Genomic DNA, 17,035 nt, shown 5'->3' with positions numbered 1-17,035 from the left:
CTTCAAGAACTATATTGAATAAGTAGGGAGAGAGTGGGCAGCCTTGTCTAGTCCCTGATTTTAGTGGGATTGCTTCAAGTTTCTCTCCATTTAGTTTAATGTTAGCGACTGGTTTGCTGTATATGGCTTTTACTATGTTTAGGTATGGGCCTTGAATTCCTATTCTTTCCAGGACTTTTATCATGAAGGGGTGTTGAATTTTGTCAAATGCTTTCTCAGCATCTAATGAAATGATCATGTGGTTTTTATCTTTCAGTTTGTTTACATAGTGGATTACGTTGATGGTTTTCCAAATATTAAACGATCACTGAATGCCTAGGATGAAGCCTACTTTTGACCATAATGGATGATTTTTTGATGTGCTCTTGGATTCGGTTTGCCAGAATTTTATTGAGTATTTTTGCGCCGATATTCACAAGGAAATTGGTCTGAAGTTCTCTTTCTTTGTTGGGTCTTTGTGTGGTTTAGGTATAAGAGTAATTGTGGCTTCACAGAAGGAGTTCGGTAGTGCTCCATCTGTTTCGATGTTGTGGAATAGTTTGGATAATATTGGTATGAGGTCTTCTATGGAGGTCTGATAGAATTCTGCACTAAACCCGTCTGGACCTGGGCTCCTTTTGGTTGGGAGACCTTTAATGACTGCTTTTATTTCTTTAGGAGTTATGGGGTTGTTTAAATGGTTTATCTGTTCCTGATTTAACTTCGGTACCTGGTATCTGTCTAGGAAATTGTCCATTTCCTGCAGATTTTCAAGTTTTGTTGAATATAGGCTTCTGATGATTTTTCGAATTTCCTCTGATTCTGTAGTTATGTCTCTTTTTTCATTTCTGATTTTGTTAATTTGGACACACGCTCTGTGTCCTCTCGTTAGTCTGGCTAGGGGTTTATCTATCTTGTTGATTTTCTCAAAGAACCAACTTTTGGTTCCGTTGATTCTTTGTATAGTCCTTTTTGTTTCTACTTGGTTGATTTCAGCTCTGAGTTTGATTATTTCCTGCCTTCTACTCCTCCTGGATGTATTTGCTTCTTTTTGTTCTAGAGCTTTTAGGCGTGCTGTCAAGCTGCTGATATATGTTCTCTCCTGTTTCTTTCTGCAGGCACTCAGAGCTATGAGTTTTCCTTTTAGCACAGCTTTCATTGTGTCCCATAAGTTTGGGTATGTTGTACCTTCATTTTCATTAAATTCTAAGAAGTCTTTAATTTCTTTCTTTATTTCTTCTTTGACCAGGTTATCATTGCGTAGAGCATTGTTGAATTTTCATGTATATGTGGGCGTTCTTCCCTTATTGTTGTTGAAGACCAGCTTTAGCTGGGATTATTTCTATCTTTCTGTATCTTTTGAGGCCTGTTTTATGACCAATTATATGGTCAATTTTGGAGAAAATACCATAAGGTGGTGAGAAGAAGGTTTATCCTTTGGTTTAGGATAGAATGTTCTATAAATATCTGTTAAGTCCATTTGGTTCATGACTTCTCTTAGTCTGTCTATGTCTCTGTTTAATTTCTGTATCCATGATCTGTCCATTGATGAGAGTGGAGTGTTGAAATCTCCTACTATTATTGTGTGAGGTGCAATGTGTGCTTTGAGCTTTAGTAAGGTTTCTTTCATGTATGTAGGTGTCCTTGTATTTGGAGCATAGATATTTAGGATTGCGAGTTCATCTTGGTGGATTTTTCCTTTGATGAATATGAAGTGTCCTTCCTTATCTTTTTTGATGACTTTTGGTTGAAAATTGATTTTATTCGATATTAGAATGGCTACTCCAGCTTGCTTCTTCAGACCATTTGCTTGGAAAGTTGTTTTCCAGCCTTTTACTCCGAGGTAGTGTCTGTCTTTGTCTCTGAGGTGTGTTTCCTGTAGGCAGCAGAATGCAGGGTCCTCATTGCCTATCCAGTTTGTTAATCTTATGTTATGTCTTTTTATTTGGGAATTGAGTCCATTGATGTTGAGAGATATTAAGGAATAGTGAATGTTGCTTCCTGTTTTCTTCGTATTTGGAGGCGAGATTATGTTTGTGTGCTTGTCTTCTCTTTGTTTTGTTGCCAAGACTTTTAGTTTCTTGCTTTTTCTAGGGTGTAGCTTCCCTCCTTATGTTAGGCTTTACCATTTATTATTTACCATTTATTATCCTTTGTAGGGCTGGATTTGTAGAAAGATATTGTGTAAATTTGGTTTTGTCATGGAATATCTTGGTTTCTCCATCTATGTTAATTGAGAATTTTGTTGCAATACAGTAACCGGGGTTGGCATTTGTGTTCACTTAGGGTCTGTATGACATCTGTCCAGAATCTTCTGGCTTTCATAGTCTCTGGTGAGAAGTCTGGTGTGATTCTGATAGGTCTGCCTTAATATGTTACTTGACCTTTTTCCCTTACTGCTTTTAATATTCTTTCTTTGTTTTGTGCATTTGGTGTTTTGACTATTATGTGACAGGAGGAGTTTCTTTTCTGGTCCCATCTATTTGGAGTTCTGTAGGTTTCTTGTATGTTTATGGGCATCTCTTTCTTTAGGTTAGGGAGGTTTTCTTCTATGATTTTGTTGAAGATATTTACTGGTCCTTTGAGTTGGGAGTCTTTACTCTCTTCTATACCTATTATCCTTAGGTTTGATCTTCTCATTGAGTCCTGGATTTCCTGTATGTTTTGGACAAGTAGCTTTTTCCATTTTTCCATTATCTTTGACAGTCGTGTCGATGATTTCTATGGAATCTTCTACTCCTGAGATTCTCTCTTCTATCTCTTATATTCTGTTGGTGATGCTTGTATCTATGGCTCCTTGTCTCTTCCTTTGGTTTTCTATATCCAGAGTTGTCTCCCTTTGTGCTTTCTTTATTGCTTCTATTTCCATTTTTATTTCCTTTACCTGTTTGTGTTTTCCTGGAATTCTTTCAGGGACTTTTGTGATTCCTCTCTATAGGTTTCTACTTGTTTATTTATGTTTTCCTGTGTTTCTCTAAGGGAATACTTTATGTCTTTCTTGAAGTCTTCCAGCATCATGATCAAATGTGATTTTAAATCTAGATCTTGCTTTTCTGGTGTGTTTGGATATTCAGTGTTTGCTTTGGTTGGAGAATTGGGCTCCAATGATGCCATGTAGTCTTGGTTTCCGTTGCTTGGGTTCCTTTGCCTGCCTCTAGCCATCAGGTTGTCTCTGGTGTTACTTTGTTCTGCTATTTCTGACAGTAGTTAGACTATCCTATAGGCTTGTGTGTCAGGAGTGCTGTAGACCTGTTTTCCTGTTTTCTTTCAGCCAGGTATGGGAACAGAGTGTTCTGCTTTCGGGCCTGTAGTCTTTCCTGTCTACTGGTCTTCAGCTGTCCCTGTGAACCTGTGTCCTGAGTCCACCAGACATGTTGCTTGGAGCCTGTGGTCCCACAGCTGAAATTGCTCCTTGGGGGCTGCTTTTGAGCTCTCTGTGAGGGCGGCAACCAGGAGGGCCTGCGCCTCCTTTTCCTGGGGCTCCCGTGCACCGGGGTCCCAGATGGAGTTAGGTGTTTTCCTCTGGAGTCAGAAATATGGGCAGAGTGTATTCTCTTCTGGCTTCCCAGGTGTGTCTGCCCCTCTGAAGGTTTAGCTCTCCCTCCCACGGGATTTGGGTGCAGGGAGCTGTTGACCAGGTCCCTTCAGGTCTGGGCGGTGTCTCTTAATTTTAGTTTTTATGTTTCATGATATTCTTACAAAATTTAGTGATACTGAATTTTCAGTTATCTTGGAGTTTTAAAATGTGTTAAGTTAGAAACCATCTCTTATTCAAGAGAAATAAATCGGTTGGGTTAAGAGAAGCATTTAGGTTCCTTTACTAAATGATATTATCACAAAGTACTTAAGTTAACATGTCCAATGTACATAAAAAGTTCATAGAAAAGAATCCATATAATAAAGACTGGATTTTTTTTTTACTCTGTGTTACATTCTAAATCGTCCTATATGCAGCATGTTCTGAGAAGTAGAGCTAGAAGGTACACTTCATTTCAGTATGTTTTGTCACTGAATGCGGTTTAAGAAAGGATTTTTCCCTGCATATGTGTGTTCACATGTGACTAGGTGCACATGTGTGCAAATGTGCCCTGTATATGTGTGTTTACACGTGATTGGGTGCACATGCATATGTGTGTACCTGCATGTGGAAGCTGGCCGTCATTGATGTCAAAAGTCTTCCTCAGTTGTTTCTCTGCTTAATCACTGAGGAAGAATCTCATTAGAACTCAGAGTTCAGCCATAAGTTTCATCTAACTTCGTCTGGGGATTCCCTGTCTCCACCTTTCAAGTGCTGGTGCTGGAATTACAAGCAGATCATCACATCCACCCACCATTTGTTCTGGGCTATGAGGATCCGAACTCTGCCCTTCATGATTGCATAGTCAGCACTTTTCCTATTGGGCCATCTCCCCAGCCCCTAAAGTATCTTTCATTCTCATATCTGGTTAATCAAATACTGAATGTTCTGATAGAGATATTGCAAAAGATATTTATTAAAGCTTTTATCTCTGAGAAGATTGGGAGAATTATCAATACGTAGATAAAATTTGCCAATATAATAGAGCCTTATGTTCAGGTCTATGCAAAGCAGTTAACATTTTAGGAATGCACATAGTTCAGTATTGACTGCGAGGAGGAATGTTTTAAACAATATCTAATTCTTTGTTATGGCTGAAGAATTTAAGACATGGAGATAAATATGCATTCCTATTCCCTCCCTTCAATCTCTCTCTAGTCCCTCACTTTCTCCTCTCAACTTCACGTGCTCTGTTTTAGAAAAACAAAAATAAAACCACCACCAACAAAGCATTGAGTTCAGTTATGGCTGCTTGCCTGTGTGTGCATTGGTGGTGAACCATCTCCTGTAGCAAGGAGAGCCTGTGAGGGGTCGCGTCCCGGAAGACAACTGACTTTCCCTCTCCACCAGTCATTAGTTGACAATAATTCCTCAGCTAGGGGAGAGACGGACATCCTGATCCCCTCCCCTTTGTTTACAGGAATTTTTGTCTAGTTCGATCTTATGTAGATCTTGAGCATAGCCACTATGAGATTATATGTACAGTTAACCATGCCCTTTTGAATTTCCTTTCCTTTTTGGACCTCTCGGATACTATGCTTATGAGCTTCCCTGTGTTTTTCCGCTGACATCTCATTCAGCTTTTCTGATTTCTCACTGTTCCCTCTTCTCCAGGGTTTTATTCTGGAATCCCTAAACTGTCACTTCCTAGACATTAGCTTTCCTTCTCTTCCTTCTTTGGACTCTAGAGCTCACCTAGTGGTCAGTGTGAGGATATTGATTCCCATGTCTGTTCCTGTTAATACCCAACTCCTCCGCCCCATCTCCCCCACCCCCACACCTGCCCCCCCCCCTACCCTCTCACCCCCGCCCCAGTTCCACAAACCCATTTACTTCCATTTCTTTGTCCTCAGCTCTGGTGACTGTTCTGCCTGTTCAAATCTGCCTGTCATCCTTTCAGTGAATTCTTGTGTCAGTTACAGTTTCCCTACCTCCTGAGTTACTTTTTCATTGTGTTTTTGTTGCTTCTCTGAGTGTGTCTGTAGATTGGGGTCTCCACTATTTTCAAATGTCATTGTTTATTTTCTCTACATATTTCTTATGTTAGCATCTTCGAGATCATTGTCCTAACACACAAATCTATTAAATTTACCATCAGATCTTTTATGGGACAATGTCATTTGACTTTTTTTTTTTTTTTTTTTGAATGGGCCATAGTTTCCCATTTCTTTGTATTTATTCTTTGTGATTTTTGTTGAAAACTGGACATTTGAGTATAATATGTATATCAGAAAATTAAGTTTTCCTCACTTCTCAGCCCATATTTTTTTATTGTGGAATTTTTGATTTTGTTTCTTTGATTTTTGAAAGTTATTTCTGAAATCAGCATAAGATATAATGTTAAGGTCTTTACAGAGCTTTTCTGAGCCTACACTTTTACCTGGACATATAAGATCAGCTCCTAATTTTCTCTGTAGTTAGGAACATTTGCTAAATGTTCTGAGTCTTAATAAGAGGGCAGAAGAATGAAGCAGGGGTAGGATCATATCTCTTTAAATCCCAGGACCTTCCTTTCAGCTAGAGAGCTATGAGACGGCTGTCTTGGAGGTGTGCACAACACGTGACCCTTCTCCCTCCACATTGGCTGTCTCTGCAGCACCCTGGGCAGAAGTAGTAATCAGCAGGCCAGGCCACCGTGTCCAGTGTGTTGTACAGCTCTGCAGTAGTGCAACTTTCCAGTACCACAAGCAAGGAAGAACTGCTCACTCACACGTTGATGTGGAATTCTCAGTTGAATTTCTCTGTCTTTATAGAAGTGTCAGGCATGCTGGAATTTTATAGGGCATATACTTTAAGGGAGGTGGCAATCATAACTAAAAAACTGGTTACATACAAATTCAGTGAAAATAGCCTTTGTATTGGCCAAGGTTATACATGGTAGTATTTGCCTTCTTTGAAAGAGCCTTAAGAACATGTACAGCTGCTCGTTGACAATGTGGCATGGGGAGTGGGTAAATGGTGATGTGTTACCAGCTGGCGTTGACCAGATTAACCACAACTTAACCACTGAAGGTCTTCCCGAATTTCCAAGATGTTGATAGACTCCCTGCTTCCCTGACATATCTGCCAGCTTGCTAGTTTTCTGGATAGAAAGTAGCTTTGTGTGCTCCCTAATTCATTATCTTAGTGTACTTCTCTCGATGACCAATTCCTACATCCCCATTGTTTGGGTTTGATTTTTACATAGCATCTTGCTATGTAGCCCATGCTGTCCTGAAACTAGTGATCCTCCTGCCTTAGCCAGATCTCAAGCACAGGGATCACTGGCATGCTTGGCTCTCCAGGGCAACTTGATGTGTTTTTAACAGATGAAAAGGCAAGAGATAAGATGCCAGCACCATACAACTACAAAGACCCCGAACAATCCCATCCCTTTCTAAAACCCAGCAAGCCAAGCGGCCCTTTAATTTATGAACATTTAATTCAGGGTAAAATACTTTGAAAGCCATTCTTGAAAATGTATCATTTCTTCATTTGCTTGGAGAAAATACTCAAATACACAAATGGGAAGATGGTTACCATTTATATGATAAAGGTGTTGCTCAGTTGGTATCTGCCATTTTTTTTGTGGTTTCATTACACAAACAACCTATTTCTTTAGAAACATTTATAAAAATATACTTTGTCATACTTAAGAAAGCTCTTTGTAGACATTCGTGGTCTGACTCTGTAGTATCAACTGACACCACATCAGTGCCTGGTTCCTATCTTTCTTCTCAACAACAGAGCTCCTAGCTGTGAGTAATCTTACTTAGTACATTTAGTTTTTTTTTTTTTTTTTTTTGTTTTTTTTTTTTTTTTTTTTTTTTTCAATAGGTAAGCAGGCCTTTCAGAGTATGTAACCTAGCAGATCTCCAATGCGCCTGCATCTATTGACAGATAAGGAAATCAGAGTTAGCCACACTCAGACTAGTGCTGGGGTTGGCAGCTCTCTGCTTGTCTCCCAGAGTTGCACCCCAGGACACACTGTCTAACACACTACCTCTGCCATTCTCACTTTACAGCCCCAGGATTCTCCTTAGAGAAGTCTCAGATGTCCTGCCTTCGCTGAGGCCCACAGGCAGCAGGGCCTCTATGGGGATATATTTAATCACAGAGCTTCTTCTAAGGTTACTGTGCTACCTCAGCCTGCTAAACTGAGGGGACATTGATATAGACATTTCCTTGGATTTTCCTCTCTAATGCAACTGTAGATTGCTACAGGTTTATATTTGGGTATTTTTCCTTTCCTTAGATTTATTTATTGGGTTCATTTATTATCTGTATTAGCTTGTGACTGTAATGTATTATTATAATTCACTGGTTTGAACTAAATAAGTCCTTTTGAGTTTCTAAAACATAGAAATCTGAATGGCTTTACTTGACTATATTCATGTTTCATGGGGCAGGGTTACTTTGGGGGCTCTGAAGAAGAGCCCATGTCTTTCTCTTACCCTGTTTCCAGAATGTACTTTTTTTTTTTTTTTTTGCATTTTCTTTCTTTTTCTTATATTGTATTTATTTGGAGACTTCTCAGAAACCAATTGCAAAGACAAGGTGTTATGTAGCCTAGGTGGCCTTGAGTCTGCTTTTAATCCTCCTGCCACCAGTTCTCTATTGTTGGGCTCATGTGGTGCCGGGGATTCAGGCCTTGAACATGCTAGGCAAACATCCTACCACCCAAGCCCAGAATGTACTTTTATTCTTTGCCCCCTGCTGTTTCCCTCATTTTCAAAGCCAGCAGATAGTATGTCACTTTGACTTCCTTTCTTCTGTGTCTCATTTATAAGATCCTTATGATTATGTTGGGTCCAGTCATATAACCCTGGATAATCTTACCATTTATGATTGTGAATTTAATGTCATCTATAAAACCAATTTTTTAAAATTATTTTTATGTTATAATTAGAACATTTATGCCTTCCCTTTTCCTCCTTCCATGCCCGCTTGACAACTTGCTTTCTTTCAAATTCATGGCCATTTTCTGTAAAGTTGTTTAACTTTCAAATATACTTATATATTCCAAAGTACATAAATACAACCTACTCAGTCCATATAATGTTACTTGTATTTATGTTTCCAGAGATGACCATTTGGTATTAGATAAGCAGTTGGCATGCTCTTCCCAGGGGAAGACTATTTCTCCAGCTCTCAGCATTCCTTGATTGACTGTGGTTCTTTATCTAGGATTGAGGCCTCTTGAGTTTCCCCCTTCCACATTTGCATGTCTCTAAGTCTCTTCCTTGTTCAGCTCATATTCAGGCAACTGTGTTGCTAAGATTTCATAGGTGTAGCTTTACACAGTTCTAGAAGACATAACCTCACAGCAAACTGTGTGCTCTTCTGTTACAATCTTTCTGTCCCTCTTCAAAATGATCCCCAAGTCCTAGGTGCAGGATTTGGCCAAGAGGCTCCCAAAGTATTATAGGCTATTGTTATTGCTCTAGATTCCACCCAAAGTAGAGGAGAAGTCCCTATTGCTAAAAACACAATGCACTTTAAGGTAAGGGCCCAGAGGTCCCTGAACTGGAACTGACCTGAAAGCCTCCTCCCTGAGGACTTGCTTTTATGGTACAGAAGGCACTGTGCCAGCTTCTAAGGGAGGAAGCAACTAGAGGTCCTCCCCAGCTGTGCTGCCTATAAACCACAACAACAACCAGCATGGAATGATAACCCTAAGGGTGCAATAGTGGGATGTGTAACTTGGCAGTAATGAGTTAGGCTTAAGGCTTGCTAAACAAGAGGAAAATGATGCCTAGTACTGAAAACCTAGCCAACTTCCTGGGCCTAGTGAAGTCACGTATCTTGGACAAATACCTACAACTACTACTTTATTAAACCAGCACAATTCCTAGCTGCATTCTAAATATCTGTCTTTATTCCCATAAGTAAGCATAGTTCTCATCTATAATCAAGGAAACTTGTTTTGCATAAGACAGAGACTATTACAGAAAACTACATCCAATCAAAATGCTTAGTTGTGAAGACTAGTCTCCACTGATCCAATTACATTACTTTTATCATAGAATACCACATAGCTACAGGTCCCAAAGACTGAGATTTGAGTATCTTTGGAGCATTATTCTATATATATATATATACATTCATACACATGCAAAAGTACTTGAAAGTCTGGCAAGAGAAAAGGTCAACTACTCTTATCTATGGGTATAAAGGTAAATATTTAGAATTTAGTTAGGGATTGTGCTGGTTTTTAGTAAAGTGGCTATGTAGATTCTACTCCAAGATCTGTGACTTCATTAGGCCTAGGTAGTTGGCTAGGTTTTCGGTACCAGGCTTGATTTCCCTCTTCCTGAGTCTGCATTAAGTCCAATTAGACATACTAGGGTTTGAAGGTACATATTGTACCCTAAGGGTAATTGTGAAACAGATTGAGACCATTACAATTGATCAGTTATAGACCCCAGTCCCAACCGATACATCTAGAACATAATTCCTACAAATATGGCTCAGGGATCATTGCGGAAGAGGGAGCAGAAAGTAAGACAGGGGAAGAGAAAGTTTACTGTGAGATTGTGTCTCCTAGAAATCTCTTAGAGAGGCTACATCCATGAAGTCCACCAATATCGCTGACTAAACATGACCTGAACAAGGACAACTTCAGTAGACATAATAACATGGAAGGGACATAGCTTACATGGCTTCAACTCTAACAAAGTAGTACAAGAACTAAGGAATGCTGAGATCAGAAATATTCTTCTCCAGGGAAAAGTATACCAGTTGTTTATCCAAACCAAATGGTTTAAAATGGTTAGCTCTGGAAACATACACATACAAATAATAGAATATGGATTGAGTAGGTTGTATTTATAGATTTAGGAACACAGAAGGGGGGAGAGGAAGGGAGGGAGGGAGGGAGAGGGAGAGAACGAACAGTTAAAAAGAAAGAGGCTGGGGCTGGGGATTTGGCTCAGTGGTAGAGCGCTTGCCTAGGAAGCGCAAGGTCCTGGGTTCAATCCCCAGCCCCGAAAAAAAGAAAAGGAAAAAAAAAAAGAAAGAGGCTATGAATTTGAATGAAATAAGATGGGGGCTATTTGGAAAGGATTGAAGAGAGAAAAGAACAGGAGGGAATGTTGAAATGATATGATAATCTCAAAAATCAGCATACATAGAGATGAGATTACTTTTATCTAATGGTTCAATAACATTTTGTGACTTTATGATTGTTTAGAGCCCAATGATTTTGCTTGATTTTTGGAAAATATTCATCATATTAATTTTAATAAAATTTTAATAGATACCAACAGTAGATACCAACATTTTCCTGAATTGGATTTACTAAAATATTTTTAATTGTGGTTAAAAACAAAACATGAAATTCACCACTGTAACCTTTCCTAAGTGTGAAGCTAGTGGTATCAAGTGTTTACACTGTCAATACTGACAACCTAATACCCACTTTATCCCATTTTATCCCTATTTCTCAGCATAGCAGTACTGGGTAGTACTAGCATTCACTCTGTTAGTGTAAGTCAGTGCTGCTTGCTGTGAAGTGCTAAGAGCACTGCCATTAGTGCAAAGGCAGTTGCTCCATCTCCACAGCCCCAGAGCCTTCTCCCTCAACTAACTTCCAACTGCTGCCTCTTCCTCCCAAGGTACTCTTCACCAGTTAGCCCCTCAGTCACTTTCTCAGCCCTTTTCAGTGTTTGGCCAGAGGGCCCCTTCTGAATAGCCACTTTCTATAGAATGCCAAGCCCTTCTCTGGGCCTCCTTTATCTGGTTCCTACCTAATGCACTGACTGATGTGTCACTCAGCACACTTGCTGTCCGTTCTCTCCCTTCAGCTGAGCTCAAGGCCTTGTTTGTGTTCTTTCCTGTGATGTACCCCTCCTCACACAGATTCGTGCTTGGTGAGGTAAGAGTGAAAGCAGACAGTTAGCCAACTGATTTTTTAGAAATCTGTGGATGTCCTCCAAAGTGGACATCAGAGTGACAAAAATAATTTTAAAAGAAAGCACGTTGGACAAGGGTAGGCCATCCTTATAAAGTTTTCTAAAGGTAAATAGAGAACAATGGGGGATCATTCAAAAATACATTGCTGGAGTATTTTCCAGAAATAAAGATATATAAAATTTTAAGTTGAAGAAACATGACAATTGAGCAATATAAATAAATCCAAAAACAAATATATTAAAAGCCAAGAATAACAATATAGAAAATTAGTAGTAATGTAGTAACAGCTGTAGAGAACATTTTAATCATGTGACATCCCAAGTGTTTTTCTAAACACTTCCAATTATTCCCCACAATACACTTTGATTGAAGCATCATTATTACATTAATCTTGCACGTGAGAACACAAATGCTTAGAAGTCCAGTCACCCGACCTTGTCATTCAGTTAATAAACTGGAGCTCCCTTCAAGTCCGGCAACATTGTCTACATGGCCAAGAGCCCTGGCCCGAAGGTTTCTAATCCATTCCTCATTCTGGGCCCATTTCCTCCAGTTTTTGTGGTATCTTTAGATTCCCGGGTCTTCTAGATTCCTTTCATCTTCCTGGCACTGGACTCCTGCCCTCAAATTTCAGGCTAGTGTCAGCAATCCTATTTCGTCTATCAGGAAGCCTTGGTCCTGATTGCACCCTCTCTGTTTTAGCTCTTGATAGAGTTGCCATGTGCCCCTGCTGGCTGGGATAGCCAGTTTCTACTTGTATTTGGGAACACCTTTCCTTTGCTGCTGCCATCTTTGTTGAGAATGGAGCTGCCCTCCTCATTCTTGACATGCCCAAGTGTGAACTGCACACCAGTTAAGTCTGGTTCCAATTTCCTAGCCCACTCAGTGCTTGTGTGTGATTACCCATGGGTACCCTGATGTAGTTCTCATCAGTTAAGTTTCTCACATGTGATTTTCATTTCTAGGTAAAACATAGGAAAATCAACTCATAGTTAACAACTTTTGTTTTCTACTGTTCAAAGTCTGGGGAGCAAATAGGGAAAATTTATGAGAACTGGCCGCATTCACGGGAGTCTTTCTGTGAACGTTTGATGTAGGTGTGCCGATAGAGGGCACTGTTCCCATTGCAAAACGACGCACTGAACTTAAGCAGTTCCATTCCAGGGCCTCCTCTTTATGAAATGAAAGATAATTTAATTACTGTCAATTGTTCCATAGCAGGGCTGACTGTTCATTTTCCCAATGTTCTACCCAGGTGTTACTTTGCTTTTCACGGGATACGTCTGTACTGGGTCACTTTGCATACAACAGTGCTTCACCACCGAAATCATACATCAGAGGTAATGTTTTAATAATTCTAAAGAGAAATTACTAAAGACTTTAATGATCATTCCAAGAATGGTTGAATATTTTATATTGGTATTTCCAATTTTTAAGTTGAAAATTATTTCCAATTTCTTGCAGTAGTAATTAGTGTCTTTTCCTTTCAATGTCAGCACTGAAGCAACAGATCACAGATCACTCTCTGGTAGTTAAAGAGATCCCATTTTGGTTGCCTTTTTGGTTCTTGACATCTCCTGCCTCCTCTCCCCCATTTGTGCCAAACGTTGTTTTCTTCTTCTCCCTAACCATGAATTCATTGTAGAGATTTGTCTTTTCAATTTTTCTTAATGTTCTTTTAGTAAATTAGTCTTTGAATTCTAGTTCTGCTACACTTAAACACTATGGTATGGTTTATGTGCTACATTACCCGTCTAATTTCTAGTCTAGTGTTCTCTACTGCTAGCTGCCTCAACATGTACCATCGCAGTGTCCTGTCCTCACCTGAAGACTAAGCTAGCCCCGAGCACTAAACTCTCATTGCCCTGCTGTCTGTTTGTGTGCGGCCCTTCTGCTGCTTCCAGGAAGAAACACTACTTCTTTAGGATTTCATCGCTGCCTGCTTGTTGCCATTCTTGCTCTAGGACAGACACATTAGCTTGTGTTGGAGTCAGGCTCTTTCCCCAATGTAGGCTGCTTTGATTCTGAAATGAATACATAAAACCTTCCTCTTCTTTTATCTAAGGAAGGTATTGGGCTGAGGAAATGGATCAGTGGATAAAGTGGCTGTGGTGCAAACATGAGAGCCTGACTCTGGTTCCCCAGTGAAGCCATGCAGAGCAGCGTGCCTATAGCCCTAGCACTGGGGAACAGGGACACGTGGGTCCCAGATGCTCATTAGCTGGTCATCCTAGCTAAACGTTCAGAAAACAGGGTGGACGGTGATCTAGGAAGACAGCTAACTGATCTCTTGTCTCTACATGCAAACACACACACACACACACACACACACTGCCTCTACATGTAAACATACACACTCACACGAATATGCATATACTACACACAGCCTTTCATCTCATCCTGTACACAGAGTGATCATAAAACTTAGTTACCTAATGGGCTAAAACAAACTATAATTTTAAGACCCTCCACATGCCCACACCAACTTAAGCGAGCTTTCTTTCCTTCCCTGGTAATCTCACAATGTACAATATTCATTCTAGCCCCTATATTGCTAAGTGCATGAAAAGCTTCATATTCTGTCACCACAAATAATAGGCCCTTGGTGAACTAGCCTCCATGTCATGTCTACCAACCTATCATCAATTTCCCTCCCCCCTGAGCACTGAAACCCTTAAAAACCCATTTAGAAGAAGTCAGCAAACATATTGTATTATTTTGTGGTTTGGTCTGGATTACAAACCTCTGGGTGGGGACTGTACCCTGTATTTGCTGTACTTGTCGATGCCTGCTGCTGTGCTCAATTGTGGATCTGTTTGTTCACCATTCCCTTCTTCCTTCACACAAAGATCAGCCCTGTGAGTCTTCACCTTAGCCTAAGATAGCCCTGCTATTTACTCCTGTCATCTCTCTTAAAAACAATTTAAAAAGAAAACCTTAATAATGATTTTTAATTTAAATCCCAGTGCAAGAATGACTGTCTTTTTAATAACTTGGGGTTCTGGAGATAGAAGCTGCATGGTCAGGGTTTCTGTTGCTGCGATGAGACACTCAAGCAGCGTGGGGAGGAAAGGGTTTATTTGGCTACAATTCCAAGTCACAACTCATCATTAAGGAAGTCAGGAACTCAAACAGGGCAGGAACCTGGAGGCAGGAGCTGATGTGGAGGCCATGGAGGGGTGCTGACTACTGGCTTGCTCCACATGGCTTCCAGGGCCTGCTTTCTTATAGAAGTGAGGACCACCACCCCAGGGATGTTCTCACCCACAGTAGGCTGGGTCTTCCCCCATTGATTGGTAAGGCTTGTCTACTTATACCCTGGTCTTATGGAGACTTTTTTCAGTCAGTGATCCTTTCAGATGGCTGTAGCTTGTGGTAGGTGGTGTGACACTCTGAAGCCCACCTCCTGGAGTTACTTAGTGGAGACAGGCAGGGTGAAGCTGTGGACAGTATAAAGGAGGGACTTGTATACAACATTGCAACTGTTTACCCTTTCTCCCTGATCACACAGACTGTGTTGGGAGGCAGGATATATGACTGTGCTGTAGTTGAAGATATTTAATTTGTAACTCCAGCACATTTTCTAAAACATAAACTAATAGGATATGGCAAGACTTCAGATTTACTTTAAGCAACAGGGTTGTTAAATTCAGAAAAATCTATGTTTAAGAAAATTTGAAAACATTGTTTAATCAAATTATTGAGTTTAATTCTTTTTTGTTAAAGATTTCTTTATTTGCTTTATGAGTGCACTGTCCCTGTCTTCAGACGCACCAGAAGAGGGCATCAAATCCCATTACAGATGGTTGTGAGCCACTGTGTGGTTGCTGGGAATTGAACTCAGGACCTCTGCAAGAGCAGTCAGTGCTCTTAACCACTGAGCCATCTCTCCAGCTCCTTGAGTTTAATTCTTAAAGGGCTTTCAAGAGATTTTTGTTTAAAGATTTTCAACTAATTCCATATCATGAAATGAAATAAAGTTGGACTATGGTTATTTTAAAAATTCCATTCATTATCCATTACTTATTAGGACATTCACAGAGGGTTGCTTTTTGAAACTTTACTGAGTATATGACCTTCCCTTACAGGAAAACTAGGATTAGAAGAATATGCTGTCTTCTATCCACCCAATGGTGAGTGATGTTACTGCTTCCTTTGGAGGGAAATGGAGAAATAACAGCTTTCATACTGGGGGGAGGGGTGGTGGTGTAACTTTCTCATTCTGTCCTGAAAATGGAACACAAATTATCATCTAAAATAACCCTTCCTCCTGGAAAAGGTCCATTTTAGTGACTTCTTCATGTTTATGTAGTTTAATGCCAAACTCTGCACATCTTTCCAGCTCTTCTTAGGACCAATAGAAGTTTGTGAGAAGCTGAGTCAGCATAAATGCCCACATCTAAGCATGCGGTTTCCTTGAGGAAGGCTTCTTGTTATGTCATTGGCACCGCACAGAGTGAGGGGAACAGAGTGCCTTGTGTGTGTTGCAGTTCATTGTCTTTATAAGTGGCCAGTGTGGTATTTATTAAATACAAGATTCCGAAGGAAATCATTGACTTCTGAGAAGTGATCGCATATGACCCTGTATTTACTATTTACACATTTAATGTCAGGTCTTTTAGTATGCTTAGAAATGTGGCATATAACGTCCTTGTCCTGATGGTCTTAATCCACATCCTGTGGAACTTTTGCTTTAAAGGAAGTCAGAGCTTGGACAGTGGATCTGGGTTCAGGTCCAAGCTCTGCCAATTCACTCGCTGACCTTGGTAAGTTACACAACTTCCGTGACCTTGAGTTTCGTTAACCTAGCCTGTGGCTAATGATCACATGAGGTGTGTTGTGAGATACCAGGATAGGGCCTCACTTTGGGTGCAGAAAATGCAGCCATGATGATTGCGTTTAGCAGTTTCTGGCACTGTCTGATAGCTGGGTATTTCCTGCCTGTTCTAGCTCCTGCCTTTTGGCCCTGTGATCCTGGTTCCTTATACTCTTGTTTGGTTGCTCTCTTTCCTCACGTATTCCCCTAAGTTTCTATCTGCTTCATGGATCTATTTATTAATTTCTAAACTTCCTTTCTAGTTCTAACCTCTTCTGTGATTACCTTAAAACTAATATGACCCAGCTGAGCATATATATTTTCCTGTGCCCCTCAAGAGAAAAAGAATTAAAATAACAAGCAGACAACCTGTCTCAGTCAGCTGCCATTTTCATCTAGCCTGCCACTCAAGGCCTGAATCCTGGAAGTTGTAGAACTGTAGACAGCCCAGGCTTGCACCTCCCCATCTGTCTTCTATGCATTTCGCTCTCATTTGGGGTCATCTTGTTCTCACTCTTACTGCTGCCTTGCCCACCATGATCTTGCCATAGCCAGTATAGGTGTAATGACCATCTACACTGGTGTCTCCTCCCTAACATTTTTAGTCCTCAGTTATTCATCCAAAATCAAAATCAGAAAATTTCCAATTTTCTTAAAGCTCCTTAGTATTGCTGAAAGTTTAATACCCAGGCTTCTCCGTATGACATACACAGTGGGACCCCTGGAGTCTCAGCAGTGTATAGTCTACTACTACCTAGCTTCATAAATTA

The 17,035-nt window shown here is 40.2% G+C and overlaps 1 protein-coding gene across 1 annotated transcript in view; it reads left to right on the top strand.

Moving 5' to 3' along the window:
- Positions 1–17,035, top strand: part of Tbc1d19 (TBC1 domain family member 19) — a 118,480-nt gene that overhangs the window by 55,933 nt on the left and 45,512 nt on the right. Inside the window, exons 14-15 of the mRNA XM_032915995.1 lie at positions 12,705–12,789; positions 15,538–15,582. Of these exons, the coding sequence (XP_032771886.1) occupies positions 12,705–12,789; positions 15,538–15,582 (130 nt within the window). The remainder of the gene's footprint in view (positions 1–12,704; positions 12,790–15,537; positions 15,583–17,035) is intronic.

This window comes from Rattus rattus, chromosome 11 (assembly GCF_011064425.1).
Source record: "Rattus rattus isolate New Zealand chromosome 11, Rrattus_CSIRO_v1, whole genome shotgun sequence".
NCBI classification, from domain to species: domain Eukaryota; kingdom Metazoa; phylum Chordata; class Mammalia; order Rodentia; family Muridae; genus Rattus; species Rattus rattus.
Note: the sequence above shows the minus strand (reverse complement) of the source record. Positions and strands in the feature narration are given on the sequence as shown.